Source organism: Rhinolophus sinicus, linkage group LG02 (assembly GCF_036562045.2).
Source record: "Rhinolophus sinicus isolate RSC01 linkage group LG02, ASM3656204v1, whole genome shotgun sequence".
Taxonomy (NCBI): Eukaryota; Metazoa; Chordata; class Mammalia; order Chiroptera; family Rhinolophidae; genus Rhinolophus; species Rhinolophus sinicus.
The window spans coordinates 151,515,344-151,534,159 of record NC_133752.1 but is presented as its reverse complement, the minus strand read 5'-3'; the positions used below and the strand labels follow the sequence as shown (position 1 = coordinate 151,534,159).

The following is an 18,816-nucleotide window of genomic DNA, read 5'->3' as shown; positions in this document are numbered from 1 at the left end:
GAGAGAGAAAGAGAGAGAGAGAGAGAGAGAGAGAGAACATGCAGAGAGGTAGGGCCTCAGGTGGAGGGTGGGGAGAGATCATTAAAGGAAAGAAGAGGGCAGGTATCAATTGGGAGAGGGGACTGGGGGAGGAATTACTCCCCCAGGGAGGGGTAAGTATCAAGTGACGGGTGGCTGGGAGGAAGAGCAGGGTTGTAAGTGCTCACAGGTGGACATAGAGGGCGGAGGGCAGTGGCAGGGACGGGGGGAGCACATAGGAGGAGTTACCTGTAGGGGATGCTGGGGCTGCTGGGATGGACCGTTCTCTCTAAGGCTGCCTGCTGTTTCTTCAGAATCACTTCCGCCAGCTTCTGTTTGACCACACTGCTGGCCACAGCACCTGCAGAGGCAGAGAACGATGAGTGGGGCTGGCTGGGTGGACAGGTGGCCTCTCTGGCATAGTCTCTGCCTGTTGCACTGTCCGTGCCCCCCGTACGAGGCATCCCAGGGACTCCTCGGACAAGAGGCAAGCCCGAGGCCCCATCTCAACACCCCCCATGTCCACTCCCACCTGCATTCACAGGCAGAGCCCAGCAAGCAGAGGGATAGCGGGCTGGCGTCACTCCCACCCCGACCCTCACAGGCCCATGCAGGCGGGCCATGTCCACCAGCCGGAAAGGCCTCCATTCTTACTTCGCTTGCTCTTGTCCTTATTGAGAAGCTGCCGCAGCTCTTGCTCCTGCTGCCCCACCGGCAACTCGGGCATCGGCGTATCCATTGAGAGCTGTGGGCAGGGCCGGCCGCCCAGGAAGGGGCAAGGAGTTGAGGACTGGGACATGGGTCTAGGAGGGGCTGTGGGGAGGGAGAGGGCCTGGGGGCTGAGCTCAAGGCTGCCACATGTGCAGGGAGCTCTGTCTTTACCCTCATGGGCTCCACTGAGCGCGGCTGCTGCAGGCCTGCCAGGAAGAGGTGGTGGTGCAGGTGCTGGGGGGGCTGCAGGGCCAGCAGCGCAGGCTCCGGTGGGGGCTCCACCGGGGGCCGCTGGCCCACCCGCAGGTCCATGGGCTGGGGCTGAGGGTCTGGCGTGTCTGCACGGGGCCTGGGGCAGCCTGAGGACACAGAAAGAGGGCAGGGTCCCCTGGAAAGTTTGTCTGCAGCTGCACGGTTACAGCCTCATCAACCTCCTTCAGGTTCATTTAAGTCAAAATGACAAAATATGTTTGAGGGGCCCTTTCCTCACTTCATCCCCATCATGGTCCTACAAGGTAGGTACTTTCAATTTCATTTTGCCCGTGAGAAAGGAGGCGATATACACTGGGCAGTCTGTCACTGGTGGGGTTCAAAATGAACCTTCTGAGTATGAGCTTACTGCTATTCCACTAAATACGTTGTCTCTCCAGGCCAGAGGCTGGGACTGTGGGCCTTTAGAGACGTACATTCTGGGCTTTCTTCCTTCTTCCTCTCTGGAATGAGGACGTGGCCCAGCTGCCCCCAATGACCCGAGCTCAAGGGCAATGATCACACAGGCAAACCATTCCCTTTATTCAGCCTCCAGCCCTCAGGCCCTCTCAGTTCCCACCCTCCCTACTCTATCTCAGGCCATAGGATAAAGGAGTGGTGCTTCAAACCTACAGCCAAGTCCTGGCCGCCACCCCAGGCCTGTACAGCCCACGTGCCCGTGGAACCTGCTCTTGGGCACCCACATGCCAGCTCTGGGCCTATAATGGTGAGGACAGCGGCTCAGCTGCCTCTTCTCGAGTGTCCTCTGCATCTGCGCCAGGAGCACCCTGCCAAGGCTGTGGGTACAGGGGCTATTTATAACTAGCTGCCAGACCAGGTTCTCCGCCAGCACAGCCAGCACAGGCAGGCTGGGCTGAGCAGCTGGAGACGCTCAGAGGTGGCGCCCCTGCCCGGAGACTATCACAGAAAAGGGAAAGCAAGTGGAGCTGGGAGCAGGTGCCCTCGGACAGAGCACACAAGGAGCCTTCTGGAGAGTCCTTCTTCGGCTCATTCGACACTGAGCAATCCCCACTGGGGCAGCCACAGGCTGTCCTTGGGACCTGAGGCTGAGGGAAACTGGAAGGCAAAGCCCCAGCCGGGGAGTCAGGAAACTCAGCCTCCAGGCCCAACTCAACCATCACTACGCGTTGTCATTATTTTAAACCTCTGGAGCACACCTGCGGCTGCATCACCTCACACCCCCCCACGCCCTGGGAGGTAGTTGTTACTACGCTGTTATCCCAAATGAGGAAACTGAGGCTCATATGAAAGCCGGCTCAGTGCAGGGTGAGCACGGGGTCCGGTCCTGCTGAGGCCAGGCTCTGGCTCCATTTTCCCAACGACTCCCAAGAAGTCGCCTCTTCCTTGCGGCTCAAAAGCAGAAAATCCAGGGGCCCCAAACTATTGGCCACCTTGAGAGGGTCAAACAGGCAAAAAAGAAAAAAGAGGAAGAACGAAGAACTCCCCTCTCCTCATGGGAGTTCATCGTTGGCCAAAGAAGAGGGGCCTATGGCAGATTGTCGATAAGGGGCATCGCTCTAACATTCTCTGACCGTGAGATGGAAACGAGAGAGAAGCAAAGCAGGGAGGTGCCGGCACATCTCCCCCGATGTCAGGAGACCGGAGCGGATGGCTGTGTGCCCAGGTGCAGCCCACAACAGCCAATGCACGGCATTAATGCCCTCACCCCTTGTTCATGCATCCACCCAGAGAACCCAGTCTCATTCTGGTTGTGTCTGGGTTTCCGATGCCAGCACACTCCTGCCCCAGGAAAGGTCTCACCATGTCTGGTGCCGTGGCTTCCTGGGGTGACTCCCCGGATGATGGGAGAAGGACCGCAGGGAACCCGAGGCAGGCCACAGGACTTTGGGCTAGTGGCTTCAGCCACACACAAACCATGAGCCGCCCCTCCCTTGCTCCCAGCACCGCCACAGCCTCCAGAGCAGAAGGCTTCTGGGAACATGGGAGGGGCTCTGCCTACAACCCTGGGAACGCCGTTTGGGGTGATTTAGCATTTGGGGGTCTGAGCAATCTGGTGCTAACCTGGCTTTTCTCAGCTTGGTCTCCTGCATCTGAACACAAACCCTCCATTTCAGCCATCGGCTCCCATCCTGTCCCAAGGCCATGTGCCTCTGTCCTCTGAGCTTTTGCTCACAGTGTCCCCCGGCTGGTGCTGTCCTCACCTCTCCATTCGACCCTTCCAACCCAGCTGGAGTCTGCTCTTCCCTGGACCCCGCCCAGTCCCCTCCTCTGGATGTCAAGCCTGTTGGAGGTTCTGTGCCCTATAAGCACCTTACGGGCAGGGACCACGTCTGAGTTAAGCTCCAAGGGCAGGGACTTGGTCTGGCTTATTGCTCCATACCCCAGCACCTAGAACAGTACCTAGCACCCAAGATAGGCACCCAACAAATACTAGTTTAATCAACGAATAAATCTCTGTACCACCCCCAAAAATTCCTATGAAGGTGCACTGGCACGGAGACATGGTTCATTAATGTTTCTTTTTCTAATTTCTGTATGTAATTTTTAGAAAATTACACATCTAGGAGACTAAATAATAATAGGTGGTGACTTTAATGTTTCCTGAACGGGTGGATGAACACATTAATCAGTTGTCTCCTGATTTGGCACTGGTCACATGTTGCAGTCTACTATTATTTCTCTTTTTATTTATGTGTCTTACCTCCCCAACCTGCCTGTAAGCTTTTGGACAGCCAGGACGGAAGCAAAGAGGACAGCTGGCCTCCATTTCTCCCTGCCATATGTAACTATTAGGCATGAGGTAGGTACCCTGCCCCCAATAGGCCCTCAGAGGATACAGGCTGAAGTTAAGGAAGGGGCAGCCCTCATCCAGCCCCAGCCCTGCAGGCAGGTCCTAAACCAGAGCAGCAGCAGGAACTCCGCTCCCCTCCTTATCCAGTGCAGCCTAACAGCTGGCAAGGAAGGTGAGGTAATAGTAAGAGGGGTCCTTCCCCTCGCACCCAAGCAGCATGAGGTATCGTCCCATTCTGCAAGGGCCGCCATGCCCACCTTGCAGGGCTGGCGTGAGGACGGGAAGAGCCAACTATTGAGAACACGCTGCCCCGCCCAGAGCCTGATGTGAGGCAGGGGAATAAGTATAAATGTTCGCTTCCTACTTGCCTTCCTGTTTCCCCGCACCCAGCAAGGACAAGAAAAGCATCCTGCCTGTCCTCTTCCTGCCGTGCTTCCCAGCACTGGGGCCAGCCTGGCTCCAGAATCGCCTCCTTATCCCCACTCCTTACCCCCTTCCCATGAAACCCCAAATTCACCTTCTCCCCTGGACCCCCCACCTCCTCAACTCTCTGGCTGGTCAGCCAGCTGCCCTGCTGACCCACTGCTCAGCTCCTCGCCCTTCTCATGTCCTTTCCATCCTCAGCTTCCACTCCCCATCACAGTCTCCCTCAGGACCCATGCTTACCTGTGCCAGGGGGACTGGGGCAGTGGGCACCTGGGCTCACCTGGGTCCCATCTGTAGAGAGAGGAGAGAGCGAGTAAAGGGGCTGCAGGGAGGAGGCAGGGAAGAGGAAGGGAACAGGGCCAAGCCAGGCAGGCCCCCGCCACTCCAAGGGGCCCCCACCAGCTTGAACCCTGGCACCTCTACTAGAAGCTAACCAGAAAGAGAAGGCTCCACCCCCTTCCTTTCCTCAGATTCCCATGCTGGATGAGAGCAATCCTCAGCTCCCTTCTCATCATCCAATCTACTGAGCAACTCAGATATCGTGCCCTGTTGGAGCTCCGTCCACAGCAGGAGCCCAAGAAGGCCCCATTTCCCCCAGAAGTGCCCCTAGCCCTCCGGATGTGCCCAGATACAATCTTCCCTGGGCTCAGGCTCCCACAGCCAGGAGGGAAAGAAGAGGGCTGGGAGGTGAGGTGGGGCCGGAGGTGAGACAGCACGGCTGGTGAGACCCAGCGAAAGGTGCCAGGAGGGAGATGGCGACAGTGGGGGAGCAGGCCTGGAGGAAGGGAATGGGGGGCCCACTCAGAAGCTTCCACAGCGGGAGGGGGACTCGCTCATGGCCTGGTGGGAGCTGTAACGTGAAGGGGCTGGAATGCACAGCCTGAGGACCCCGTGGTAGGAAACTTTCTTCCTACTACTCCATCCTGTGTCCTGCAGCCTGTCCCCCCAAAGAGGAAAACCATTCAGCCTTTTTCTAGGATAATCTGAAATAGAAGTCTTTCCTTCTGGAAATGGCCACCTCTCCAAGGCTCCTAAGCCCAGCCCAGAAACTTTATCCCATTCAGAAGCCATGAAACCCTACAGCAGGGCAAGAGTTGGTCAGCAGCAGAGGCTTGGTGGGGGGGGACAACACAGAGGTAAGTCCTGAGGCCACCTATCCAAGATGGACGCTTTTCCCTCCTGCTATCCCAGCTCCGTGCCAAGGGAACAGGAGGCCAGGGGACTGGGAAGCCGCCTGGAGGAGGCACGTGGTGGACACACAGAAGCCCGTCTTAGGCCACAGCTGCGGCAGAAGGAATATTTCCTGGTGGATAACTAACAGGTGCTGCTCTTTTGGGTCTGTGTCTAAGGGGCCGCCACAGGTCCGCTTCCGGAGCTGAAAAAGGGGAACTCCCTGTAGGCAGGAGCCGCTGGGGCAGGGGGCAACTCTAGACACAGAGAGACTCCCACCAACTGCCCTCAAACAAGGGACCCACGCTTCGGATGACAATGTTTGGTAGGGAAATGCCGCTCCACCTATTCAAATTTTGCCCATCCTTTGAGGTCCAGTCCGAGACCATCTCCTCACGAAGCTCCCCTTGACCTCTCCTGTTCTCACTTCCCAGAGCACCCACTCTGTGCCCACCTCCTGCACACTCCATTAACCATGCCTATCTGTACCTAACACCGCTGGGCGCACAGCAGGCTCTGTTAAGAACTGGTGAATCGAAAACAATGACTCTCCTGGCACCCTGCCTAGGAGATGGCACGAATATTTCTCAAGGTTTGAGAGCCCCAGGGAACATTGGTGCGGGATGCAGCCTCCACCCCAGGACATGGTAACCCCCACCCCGAGCTCTCTTTGGACCTCCTCTTTCTTCTGCAGGACCAGGTCCCCCAAGAGAGGTTTCTGAACCAGGCTCCCAGGTGCACTCCCGGAGGCCCCGTCAGGCCTAGAGTCCCTGCCTCCAGGGAGCTGTCTCCTACCTCCCTGGTCCCTGCCTGAGGGCTGGTCAGCAGCATTCTCATGTGGGAACACAGCCAGGTTCTCTGCGCCTCACTCCCTTGGGAACCACAGATTCGAACACTGTGGTCTGTCTGGATGGGAGAAACACTAATGGCCCTGAACTCTGTAGTGTTTATTACTAGGCCCAAAAGGGATGTTTCGTGACGCTGATCAATGATATCAACTGTTCAGAAAAGCTGCGTGTGTGCATGTGGGCTGCCAACAGGGGCTGTTTCCAAAAGCAATTCCTGGGAAAAGTTCTGCTTCTCCCCTAATTTCCTGGCTCCTTGCTGACAGCCTTTGATTTCAGAGGAGCCCAGAGCAACAGAGATAAGACCTGAGGAACAGCTCTCCTGTGTCCCAGACGGAGGAAAGGTACCAGAAGGCACCTAGTCAGCGGCTGACCTGAAACCAGAAAGTGAACCTCTTGCATCCCAGGCTTGGGGATACACCTGGAAACCACTCTTGTCACTGGCCCCTCTCAGAGCACTGTTACCACTATGTTGGGATCAAACTGAAATAAGATCAGGAGTGAATGGACCTGAGGGACCGAGAACGCTGAGTAGTGCTGGACCCTTCACACAGCTTCTGGCCAGGGTGGAGACCTCTCCTTTTTGGAATCCTGGTTAAACACCCCCCCCCCCCCCCATTTCTACCTTCTTGGGAAGCAACTGCAGTCAGGCTGAAGAAGCGGTTTACTTGGCGCTGAGGCACCTGGCCTACCAAGGCACCGCCCCAAACCAGATCACCTGATCTCACCCAGAACCAAAGAGCCCCAGAAATCCTGCCCGAGTAGGTGCACCCCAGCCCTCAGCAACCTCCAGAGCAGACACAAAGGCCACTCTTCTATCCCCTGAGCACCTTCACGAGCTGGCATCCCCTCCTACCTTGTTGCCCCAGGCCTTACCCGCTCAGAGAAACCTAAGCCCTGCCTGACCACCTGCTCTCCCAGGTGTGGCAGGCCCTTTGCCAGGTAGAAGGCTTCCCTAGGAGCACCGCCTCCCAGAAGCTCCCTCCCAACGCCTCCGACGTCTTTTTTCAGGCTGTTCCACCTGCCTGGTCTGCTGACCAATTAAAAGGAGGAGCAGGAAGACCTAGGCCCCAGCAGCAGAAGGCCAAGGGCTGGGTTCAGGGCTGACCCCTCCACACCCCACATTGCAGTTCTGGCTCTCATTCCCTGACACAGGTGTGACAAAGCTTGAGTCCGCATGGGGCTGGCAGAGAAGAGGAAATCTGGGGCTGAGATGGCTTCAGGAAGATCCAAGAATAAATAAACACACGAAAGAACATCATGATTGCCAGACCTCTCTGACACAGAGTGAGGGAAAGAAGACTTCTTGAAGGCACTTGGGTTATAGAATCTGAGAATGTTAGGAACTGATGGGGCTTTAGAGAATGTTCAGGAACATAGAGGAAAAGGGGTAGGTCACGGTCACCTGGCAGGTCAGTGGTACAGCCAGGCCAGGCCAGACCAAATGCTGGTACTAAGTACCTCCATGTGCGGTCACTCATCCAGGGACTGAACGCATGGCAATAGGAATGAAACCTGGTTCTCACTTTCAACGAGTTTAAAATAAAGCTCATTAGTTTTTAAAAAGTGTACTACTTTCAGCTACTAAAAAATTCAAAGAGCCCCAGAAAGTATAAAACAAAGTTTCTTACTCATCCAACTCCCTAGAACTTCCTCAGAATCAACCCTTTTTAACAGTTTTTTTGTGTCCCCCTTCCAGAAATTCTCCTACTCACTTTCTCAGCACTAAGCTGCATATTGCTCAATGTGCCCAGAATCCAGGGGGCTGCAAGCTGGCTGGGAGCTCCTGCCACATGAAGTGATGGCAGTGAGAGTCCATAGCATAGAGGACATTGGCTCTGAGGTCAGATGGACCTGGGTTCAAACTCGGACTCCCTCCGTGACCGGCAGAGCAAACCAGGGTCACGGTATAACCTGGCCAAGCCTTGGCTGCCCCGTCTATAATGAGATGATCTGCTTGGAAGCATATGATCATATGAGATTAGCAGCGTTGTGTGCGAAGCACCCAGCACGGGGTAGGTACAGAAACAATGGACGCGATTAATACTGCTTGTTCCTGACCTTGTCTGTAACCTCCCTCTGGCATAAGCATTTCAGTGTCTCGTCCCAACTGCATCCTGCCTCTACCACAGCCCATTTGCTCCCAGATGCATTCCCCCAGCCCCATCTCTTATGCCCCGCCTCTCTTAACTACAGTGTCTTCACTTTCTCTTCCATCTGAATGCTTGTAAACTAATACTTGACTATGTGCCAGGAGTTGTTCTAAGTTCCTTACATGTGCTACTCCATCTAACCTCCACGTCAAACCAATGAGGTGGTTACTGTTTTAATCCCCATTATATAGATCTGTAGACTAAGGCCCAGCTGTGTTATATAACTTGTCTGAAGTCACATAACTTGGAAATGGCTGAGCTGGGACTTGAGCCAGGCAACTGGGCTCCCGAATCCATGTTCTCAACTGTCCATTCCCAGTACTTCCACTGCCCACGGGCCAGCGCGGAGAGAGCACATGCAGGACCCAGCTGGGCACAGGGAAAGATCAAAAAATCACATCGCCCCACAGAGACTCGTATGAGCAGCAAACCCCAGCTCTGCTGCAGGTTGGAGGGTAGAAGCTGCCTATTTCATCTTTGGGCCTCCATGAGGACAATCCTGAAGAATCACTTCTACATAGCAACCATTAGCAATAATGTCAGACTACATGTGGGAACAAGGGGCTGGCAACAGGTTAGGGTCTTGTAGAAGCATTGGCTTCATGTTCCTTCCACTTGGAACATGTGGCCCTGCCACATCCTTTCTCTAGAAGCTCTCAAGTCCCTCTGAGTCTCTCTCATTAGCATCCCAAAGCAAGCTCCACAGTACAGGCTGAGGGGCCAGCTGCCCAGGGGCAGAGGCTGGGCTCCCAGGTGACGGCCTGGGACATGGGCCTGCCCCAACAAAGGCCTCCTGTCAGTCCAAGGCGAGGGGACTGAACCTCTGCAGGATCCGCAGATGTGCACTGAACAGGAGGCTGGATGTGAGGGCTGCAAAGCTGGCCCTCCCACCTCCCTTCCCTTACCCGCCCCCGCGCCCCCCCCCCAGCATTGGGGCCCGATGGCAGCTATTTTTAGCTCTTGACACCTGGGTATTTTGCAGCCGCAGGATGTCCGGTTTGGAGTCTCTTTCTGGGAATCCCACACGCGGCTGTTGTAAACAGCCCCACGCAGCGGTGGCCAAGCTGGGAGCCTCGTGTCCCCCCTCCCTTCTGCTGTTTGAGATGAATCAAACAGGAAGCAGACGTAACCATAGCAGCAGCAGCTTGAACTCCTGGGGGTGGGAAAAGCGTCCTCCCTGGCTCCTTGCTCCCATCCCAGGTCCTCTATTCCACTCTGTGCCTCTCCTTTTGCACGGAGAACCCTGGACCCTGAGGCAGAGGGAACGGGTCCGTTCGGGTGTGCGACTGTCAGTTCCTGGGACTGGCCCTCTCTGGAGAGCCTCACTGTCCCCCGGCAAAGAAAAACGGGTTTCCTCCCAAGCCCTGTCGGCCTCCGGGGCCTCTCAGACCCACCACTCAGTCTTCCCTGCCTGCCCTTTGTGACGGTGTGAAGGGAAAAGCAAAGCTACTTGCCCAAGGTGGCCAGATCCACATCCTGTCACCCACAGTCTTCTTGTTAGAGAGGGGAGGCCTGCCCTACCCACCTGCGGAATTTCTGAGCAGGCAGGCTCCCCCAGTCCCAGCCCCCTGGGCCAGAAAGCCCTAGAGTTTCTCAGGTCCTGAAACTCAAAAACAACAGTTCCCACTTACTCTCCCTCCCCTGCTCCCATCCCTGAGATAAAAAGTTCACCATGATGCCTAACCACCATCTTTCCTATCATACGCAAAACATCCGGAGCAGTCAAGACGGAGCCCCCTCTGTAATATGGGGAGAAGAGTTGAGGTTCTGTCAGCTTTTGCCTTTGTCTCTCCCCCTCCCCAACCCCCGGGTGCCCCATTTAAACCAGCTGCTCCTTCTTAGCAGCCAGCCCTGCCAGTCTTTCTCAAGGGCCAGTGCTTGCCCCAACAGGAAGCACGGGCACCACCCCCCGCTGCCTCTCAGAGTCTCTCCTCGCCTCGGAGGTCTCATAGCCATTCCCCTGCCCTCCTTGTTCCCTCAGCTTCTGGGCCCTCCTCGGCCCGACCCTGACTCCCTGGGTACCTCACCCCTGCTTGCTGTCCCGTCCGCCTCTCCCTGCTGCATGGGAGCCAGGAGATGGGCCTTCCTCGACTCCTCTCACCTGTGCCACCCATGAGGCCACGCAGCCACTCCAGAGACTGCCAGGGAATCGTTTACATTATAGTATTAATATTAATAATTCAAATTATTAATAATATTAGTATTGATCAACAAGCACGTATTGAATGCTTCCTGTGGGCTGGTGACGGTACTAAGCATTTCACTTGTACTATTTCATTTGGTCCTCACAACAGCCCTGTAACAGAGATGCTGTTAGTATCATCATTTTACAAAGGAAACTGAGGTCCAGAGAGGTTAAGAAACATGCCACGGTCACACAGGTGGCAAGTGGGGCTTCTGGGACCCCAGAACCTAAGCTCCTAATCACTACCCCGGCGCGTACAGCTAGTTCCACCCACCTCCACTGAGGGGCCACAGGACACAGCATGGGCCCAGCATCTGAAGGCCTGGGGGTAATTCCCAGCGCCGGCAAGTCCTCAGTGCTGGTCCTCCATGCAGAAAACACCCACAACAACAAAAATAAAGCAAAGAGAAGAAGCTCTGCCTGTGTCCCTCACACGATTTTCGTCTCCAGGAGGCACTCCCCAACCCCATCTTCACTTCCTTTTTCATCTTATATTTCCCTGCTTTTTTCGATGTACATGTTACTATTTTATTGTTTCCTGTAAGCAAGGTATAACTAACCAAGCAAAGCCCCCAGGGCTGTAGGGCAGCACACACTATGAGAAAGCACTCTGGAAACTGTCAGCCCTGTATAAATGTAGGTTGCATAACCGGAGCAAGTCACCTGTCACAGTGAGCAAATTCCCTTGGGAGGAGACGCTCTCCTGCGCGCACGCTCACACGCTCACACACACTCACACACACAGGTAGACCATCCCTGTGGGCAGACGGAAGGGATGGAGCACCCAGTACTGCAGAGGATCACACAACTTTGGAGCAGGCTCCTAGGGACTAAGAACACAGCCAAAGGGCCATCGGCACACTTAGACTTGGGGCAGGGGAGGGCAGAGGCCACTGCAGGGACCCTGGCTTGCTCCGTGGCCTGGGGGCATCATGGATCTGAGTCTGTGAATAGCAACAAGCTATGAATGCTGGCACTCGCTGGGATGCCACATCAATTTTAATGACAGTAAATACCCCCAAGATCACCATCCCACTTATGCCCGGATATCCCCTTCATTTTGACTGTTATTTCTAGGAGATGGCAGACCGAGGTCTGTCAGACAGATTCGCTAGGTGACATGATTCCCTTTAGGGCCAGGGCTGCCCTAAGGCTCAGTGGGCCAGGTTTTTCCAGACCGCAGATCCAGCCAGGGTGCTTCCACAGTCGTCAGGGGCCTCAATAGCCGGGTGAATGGTCCTGGATACTGATTTAAACAAACCAGCTGCGAAGGACAATTTCTAGACAACTGGGAATTCGATGAGATGAAAGTCTACCTTAGTGGAAGGTAGAGAACACTGAAGGAACAGCACACACAGTGTGATTTCATTTTGGGAAAAAGCACAATGTATAAAGGCAAGTCAGGAAATGGGACGGTGTGCACTCAGTTATCACGGCAGTGATTTCTGACTGCTGGGATTGTGGTATTTGAGTTTTGCTTGTCTGTTGTCTGATGATCTACAATGCACACAAACTTCCTCTGTAATAATAAAACAGAATATATATACGTATGTCACACACACACACACACACACACACACACACGTATAAAGATGGCACAGCCAATTGGTAGCAAAGTCAAGATATGACCTCTGGTTCCCAGAGACCTAAGCCACGGGGCTGGCATTAACTCCACATATTGAACTCTTGGACCCCATAGCTGCTGGATTTCTGCGTGATCCACAACCCATCGTCCTCTGCCTCTCATGAATCATGCAAAGGGCCTAGCACAGGGCTGGGCACAAAGTCAGGACTTACTCAATGAATGCCTGTAGGCTGAATAATGATGATTTCCTGAGAGCAATGCCTCCTGCCTTTTCCAGGGCCGCTGTGCTGGGAATACTCACTGCTGACATCACTGCCCTTCCCATCCCTCCTCTGCCTCATGTTCCTCTTAAGAGCTGCCAGGGAGGGGCTAAAATAAAGGTCACCCCAGCAGATGCTGGCAAGGTACTCCATATCAGGGGCCATCGGGGGTGGTCCAGTCCCAGACCCTCCCCAGTGCCAGCTGGCTTCGAGTCCCTTGGGTTCCCCAGCGTCCTGCCTCACTGAGGGAGGCTGAGGGCAGTGGAGTGAAAGAGAGAAGGGGTCCACCCTGCGACTTCTGGCTCCGGACGCCTTGCTGCTCCAGGCCCTGATGGGTGGAGGAATCTGGAAAAGTGAATTTGGCCTGGTTTTTCCTGTGAACTGGGGCTGGGCCCAGTTTCTGTTCTTCATGTCCTTAGCATTCCCTACCCCTGACCTTCAAAAATATGAACAATAACATTAATAATAATGATGAGTATTCTGTGTGCACTGACTTCATACCAGGCATGGTGCTGATGTTACTTACTTTAATCTTTACAGCAACTCCATGAGGCTGAAACTATTATGTATTTTCATAATACAGATGGAGAAACTGAGGCACAGAGAGTCACGTGCCCAAGGTTACACTCAGTTATTTGCAGGAGAAATGAAGACTCTGCAGAGGTCATCCATGCCTTCCTCTCTGTGTCCTTATAGGAAGAACCCCCTGCCAAGCTTTGCAATGGGCACAGCAGATCTAAGAGGATAGGTAACATCGGTAGGGTACTTTAGAATCCACCACCTCACACACACATGTGAGAAAATCCCCACTTGAAAGACTAGAAAATCAAGACTTAGGGCCCTTTGCAACCTTGAACCTGCAGCCATTTGGCTAAGATTCAAACCCAGATCTTTGGCTTCAGAATGGCACATTTCTGCCCCTCTATCACATGGTCCCCACCCCCCGGCCCAATTCTTAAGACAGCCTTGAAGGCCTGGAAGGGGGATACACATCCTGCAGAACCCCGAGATGAAGCCTGCACTCCACCCCTTGTGTGAGGCAGGGTTGGGGGTTGAGATGCCAGCACCTCCTCAGATGCTCCAGGGTGACTCACTCCTGGGACCCAGGGGAAACACAGCCCTGTGCTGTGGGCAAACACTGCCTGCCACCCGCCCCGCCTCCAGCTCCCCGCCTCCACATTTGCTAACTGAAACCCGGCTGTAGCTATTTTTAACCCTCCAGCTCCCCCTTGCCTGGGGCTCCCCGCCTTCACCCCACCCCCACCCCCTGCCCCAACTGGGTGCCACCAGCCTGTCATTCTGAGAGCAGTTCTACAACCCGAACGCCCCAGAGGGCGCAGCAGATGCCCATACAGGTTTGTAGGGCAAGCAAAACAAGCCAGTTTCAGCCTAGTCGCCGAATTCCCCCACCCCGGGCTCTTTCCGACCCTGTGGCTCCCAGCCTGCCCCGCTTCTCCCTGCCATCCTGGGAGCCGGGGGAGGGAGGAATGGGGCTTTCAGGGCTGGGGGTAACTGAAGGAATCAGACATGGGCTCCTTGGAATGGGCTCTGCAGGGAGCTAAGCTGGACTCCTGAAGAGGAATTGGATAGGCCTTGCTGTTTCCAGGGCACAGGCTGGCCCTGAAGGCCCAAGGTCTCTAACCACCAGGGTTACCAACCCCTGCAGGCAATAGGGGGAAAAGGAAGTGGCTGGAGACAGGGCGGGGATGGTGAGTTTAGCCCAGAGATCTCCTCATTAGGAGAAGTCCCCTCCCCACCCTGCTGTGGGGCTTGTGGAGGGGCTAGGGTTGAGCTTGGCACACACGTCCAGGGGCGTTTTTGCACCGAGAAACCTAAAGGAGGCCCAGGGTGGAATGCCAGTCGAGGAAGGGACAGACAGGGGGGCCTCTTCTCTTACATGAAGGTTCCTCTAATTCTCAACTCTGTAAGTCAAGGGCTCCATCTTCCTGCAGCCCACAGCTCTGGGTGCCCCAAGGAAAACCTACCAGAAGACATTAGAGGTGAGAGAGTCTGAAGGCCGCTTGCTGATCGAAAGTTAACCTCCTGAGAGGGGAAAGGGGTAGGATGGCAGGGGGACGAGATGGGAGACCTGCCTGCTAGCTGATGTCTCTTCCGCTGGGCTGAGAGTCTCACCCAGTTTGGGGAGCAAATTCCAAGGGCCCAAGAGAGGCTCTGGAGTGCCCTGCCAAAGGTCTCTACACCCTCTCTCCTGCCCTCATCCCCTGTTCGGCCAGCCTCGGTCCTCTCTTTGCCCTGTCCTCTGTGGCTCCTGCCCCAGCGCTTCTCTCTGGTTCTGTCCTCTCTTCTAGAGCCTAGAGCCTCTCTCAGACTTGAGCCCCTCTCCCCTCAGTGATTCCTGAGACAGGTTAAATCCCAGTAGCCACAGAGCTAGCCAGGCTAGACCCAGAGGGGATGGAGTTGGCACAGGAGTGCCCGGGCAGGGAGACGGGCAAGAAGGGAAGGAGGTAGAAGTGAAGCAGGAGGGTCAGGAATGGCGTGATGCTTGAGAACTCCTGGAGAGGCTGCCGTCTTCCCAACATGCAACATGTCCACAGAGCCCTGGACTCGGACCACGAAGGACAGTCTGCTCCTCCAAAATACAGAGCGGCCTGTGTCAGGCCTGCGCACCTTCCCATCTTCCTCTCCCCACTGGCCAACCCCTGGGGGCTGCTTGGGGAGTGGAGAGCCTGCTGTATGCCATACCAGGTGAGAGGCTGGCAATTCAGGTCCCCTACCTGGACTCAGGCAGTTCCCAAGCATGCTCAGAAGGCTCTGAGGGCTCACGTCTAGTCTGGGGAGGTGCGAGAAGGCATCAATGTCACCTTCTCGGGCAGGCCGCCCCTAGCCATCCTCTCTAAGGAAGTCCCACCTTGTTATTCTGTATTGCTGCACCCAGTTCATTTCCTTCGTAGGACTTATAACTATGTGTAACTAGATGTATATATTCATTTCTTTACTTGCTTACTTGTTCTTGTCTGTCTTCTCCACTAGAGTGGAAGTTCCCTGAAGTCAGATGCTCTTCTTCCTATGTATTCACTGCATATCGGTGCCTGGCACACGGCAAGCCATCAGCATCCAGTAAATGGATGAATGATGATTGACTGGTTCAGTAAATGGGGCCTCCTGCTTGCCAATATCACCTAAATTTAGGGTTGACGCTAAACAGTTCCAGGATTTCCCCAGGGAGTAGGAAGCAGGATGTAACAGGAAGATCAGGGCCAGGAAGCCTGGGACTCCAGAGGAAAGGTCAAGGCCCAGTTAGCATGTGCACCAACCTTATCTGGTCCTCTCCATCACACTGAGTGTGTACATGTGCACACTTGCACACACACAAGATGTATGGCTTGAATTTTCAAAGGCTTGAATTTTCAAAGGCTTGAATTTTGTCCTGGTTCTTCCTTGTAATAGCCCTGTATCCTTTGACAAACCACATACCTTCTAAAAGTCTATTTCCGCAAAAGAGAAAAACGAAGTGGTTGGCCCAGATCAGTGGTCCTCAAACCCGGCTTTGCACCAGAATCGAGTCACCTGAAGCACAGGTTAAAATCCAGGTTCCCAGGCCCCGCCGCTGCAGATTCTGTGTCTGTCAGGATGGGCCCTGAGGCTATTTATTTTTAACACACTCCCCCAGGTGACTTTGAAGCAACTAGTCCAGGAACTGGCATTTGAGGACCATGTATTAGGTGATGCTTTCCAGCCAACATCTGGACTTCTATTAAAAAGCTATTCCTGCACAGGTATACATCCCCCCAAATCATGAACATATACCCCACACAGAGCCACAAACTGCGAAGGTGTACACTATACAGATACAGAGGACACACATCTGTACTACACGTTTGTGTACGCCCAAAACACCTAACACAAAGCTACCTCATGGATCACAAATTGCCATGGAACCACAATATCCATATACACAGCCCGGGGCACACACACAGGCCCCCACCACACACCCAGTGTGCACACACACCCATCACATGTTGACCCACACTAAACAGATGCTATTCTGAACTTATTTTGCCTCCGGGAACTGGTCCAGGACCAAAGGAGCTACGCTCTGCTGATGAAAACATCCCTCCAGCCTTTGCCACCCCCACCCCTATCCCTTGCCCCAGGCAGCACGCTGTCTACCTCCCCCTTGTTGAGGGGGGGTGCTGCTGGAGAAGGGCAGTGAAGAGATGGGATGAGGGGAGGCACAGAGCCTTCCCCAAAGTCCAGCAGACCCTGTCATTCCCTTCCCCCCACCCCAAGGAGATGCAAAAGGGCCCCTATCCAGCCACCCCTCAGTGCTAGATTCCCAGGCCCTGGTCCTAGCAGCCAAAAGGGTTAGGGAGGTGGCCAGACCTAGGGACTCCTCCTAATACCCAGGCCTCTAAGGAAAGAGCTGTCTGGGGGCACCTTCCTGTAGCCAGAAGGCCTGGGTCCCTCAGGGAAGGTTACCACAGAAACGGGGGGTAAATATCACAGGGAAACACAATACCCGGCAGGGTCACCTGCTGACCAGGCTTCCTGCTGTGTTGCCCTCAGCCCCCCTCATCTCAGTGGCCTCATGGCCGCCTCCTTCAGCCTCAGCCTGGGCCTCCTCACCAATGATCTTCCTCCAGCTTCCTCTGGGTTGGGGGACGCAGGATTATCCAGAAACTCGGCCCCTCTGTGGTTCCAAACAACAGCAGGGATGGCCCACAGCTGAGACCCCAGCCTGATCCTACCAACGCCCCCACCACAGGAAATCAAAGTTTCCTGCCCCAGAGGAAGTGCCCCATCTAGTGAACAAATCCAACACATACAAACACATAGTCCCAGAGCCTCAGGGAGGACAGATGCCCACCCCCCCAGCTCCCAGGCCTCACTCTAGTCCTGCTTCCAGCAATACAGGCTCACTACGGGCCGTCTCAAGTCTGGCTGAGACGGGCCAGGGCTGAGGTGTGAGGGGAGGGCATGGGCAGCACCTGAGCCAGGCCAGGGAAAGGGAAGGCCAAGAGAATGGACACTGGCAGAGTTAGGTCTGATTCCAGCCCTACTCGGCCTGCCATTCCCTACTGTGTGACCCTGGGACTTGTATTATTAGCTCACCTTTTCTCGGGCCCTTGCCAACTTCTGAATTACCAGTTCTTAATGAAAGGGCAAGAGAAAGAAGCCAAAGAGGAGGTGGGAGTTACCCAGGCTTCAGCCTTTGGGGTCCTTGGGCAAGCATGCCTACAGCCAGGAGAGGGTCCCTACTCCCCACCCCCACCACATGAGTTTCTCAGTCCCATTATCAGGATTGAGGAGAGGATGGAGGAAGGGAAAGTACCAACTCTCATTCCCAGAAACCACCAAGGATGAAAGCTGGTGTCCATTATCCCTGTGGGAAGTAGTGCATAACAGTCCCAACAGTGGACACGGATCTCCCCTTTATAGTCAACCTCTTCTCTTCTGTGCTCTGGGAAGTGCACCTGAAATTTTCTCCCCATTTTATTGATGAGGAAACTGAACTTCAGTGTCAAAGCAGAGTGACCAGTGTAGATTCTTGGGAGAGTCAGTACAAGACCTGAATGCAACTTTCCAGCCTCAGGAGCTCCGCTTAAGACCTGAGCGACACCCCCAAATGGGCTCAAGCTAAGAAACGGAGGCCTCAGGAGAACACTGCCCCGGGTTATTCCAGATGTAACACTGAGAAGCAGCTCTGACCCTACCTCTGAGTTGGCCCTGCCAGGTGAGAGGAACATCAGGGGACTAAAGGCAGGGGAGGAGTGCCAGCAGGTCCAGAACCTAGTCTTGGTTCAATACAGCATGCCTGCTTTTTGCCTCAGTTTCCCTCAGAAGTGACTGCAGAAAAGAGGACAAGTACTTATTAATTGAAGTGGATAGAGGGAAAAGAGAGCCGAGAAGGAAAATGGGATGCTAAGCAATGAGGGGCTAAGAGATGCTTGCAGAAGCCAGAAAAGGAGACTGGGAAGTCTAAAAGGGTTGGCGTGAGGACAGAAGTGTGGGCCTACGGGGTCCTGTTGGGGCGAAATGGGCTGTCAAGATGCCCCATTGAAGGGTAGGAAACTGAGTCCAATGTCCCTTCTTTCAGCCCAGGGACTGGGCAGGGTCTTGAGGAAGGTCCCCATGGGTCCAGGTGCAAGTCCCAGGAACAGGCTAAAAAGTCCAGATGTTGAGTCCCCTGCAGGGCCACGAAGGTCCAATGCCCCATTCTCACCCTAGAAACCGTCAGGCAGAGCTGGGCCTCAAGCAGATGTTGAATTGGTGTGTGGAGAGGGATGGGCAGCAACAACACCAGTGTCCAGATGCAGGGGGAGGCCTCTGGGTATGCAGGGACCAGGGAATGGCCTGGGCTTGCTGGGAGGAGCAGCAGTGGCAGGGGAGGTCAGATATGAATGGGCAGCCAGAGGGAAGGAAATGGGGGTGGAGGTGGGGGGAGCTAGGTGGCCTGTAGGCCCCAGAGGGCTTTCTCCC

The 18,816-nt window shown here is 54.8% G+C and overlaps 1 protein-coding gene across 6 annotated transcripts in view; it reads right to left on the bottom strand.

Moving 5' to 3' along the window:
* The window catches only part of HDAC7 (histone deacetylase 7), a 35,438-nt gene that overhangs the window by 15,669 nt on the left and 953 nt on the right, over positions 1-18,816 (bottom strand). For 2 of the 6 annotated variants that reach the window (XM_074325781.1, XM_074325782.1), the window contains exons 2-5: positions 4,418-4,468; positions 901-1,088; positions 673-763; positions 268-379 (exon numbers count right to left, since the gene is read on the bottom strand). In XM_074325781.1, coding sequence (XP_074181882.1) covers positions 268-379; positions 673-763; positions 901-1,088; positions 4,418-4,468 — 442 coding nt within the window. Of the gene's footprint in view, positions 1-267; positions 380-672; positions 764-900; positions 1,089-4,417; positions 4,469-16,962; positions 17,055-18,050; positions 18,184-18,559; positions 18,689-18,816 lie in introns of those variants that run through there. The other 4 variants (XM_074325783.1, XM_074325784.1, XM_074325785.1 and 1 more) reach the window with 4 other exon arrangements.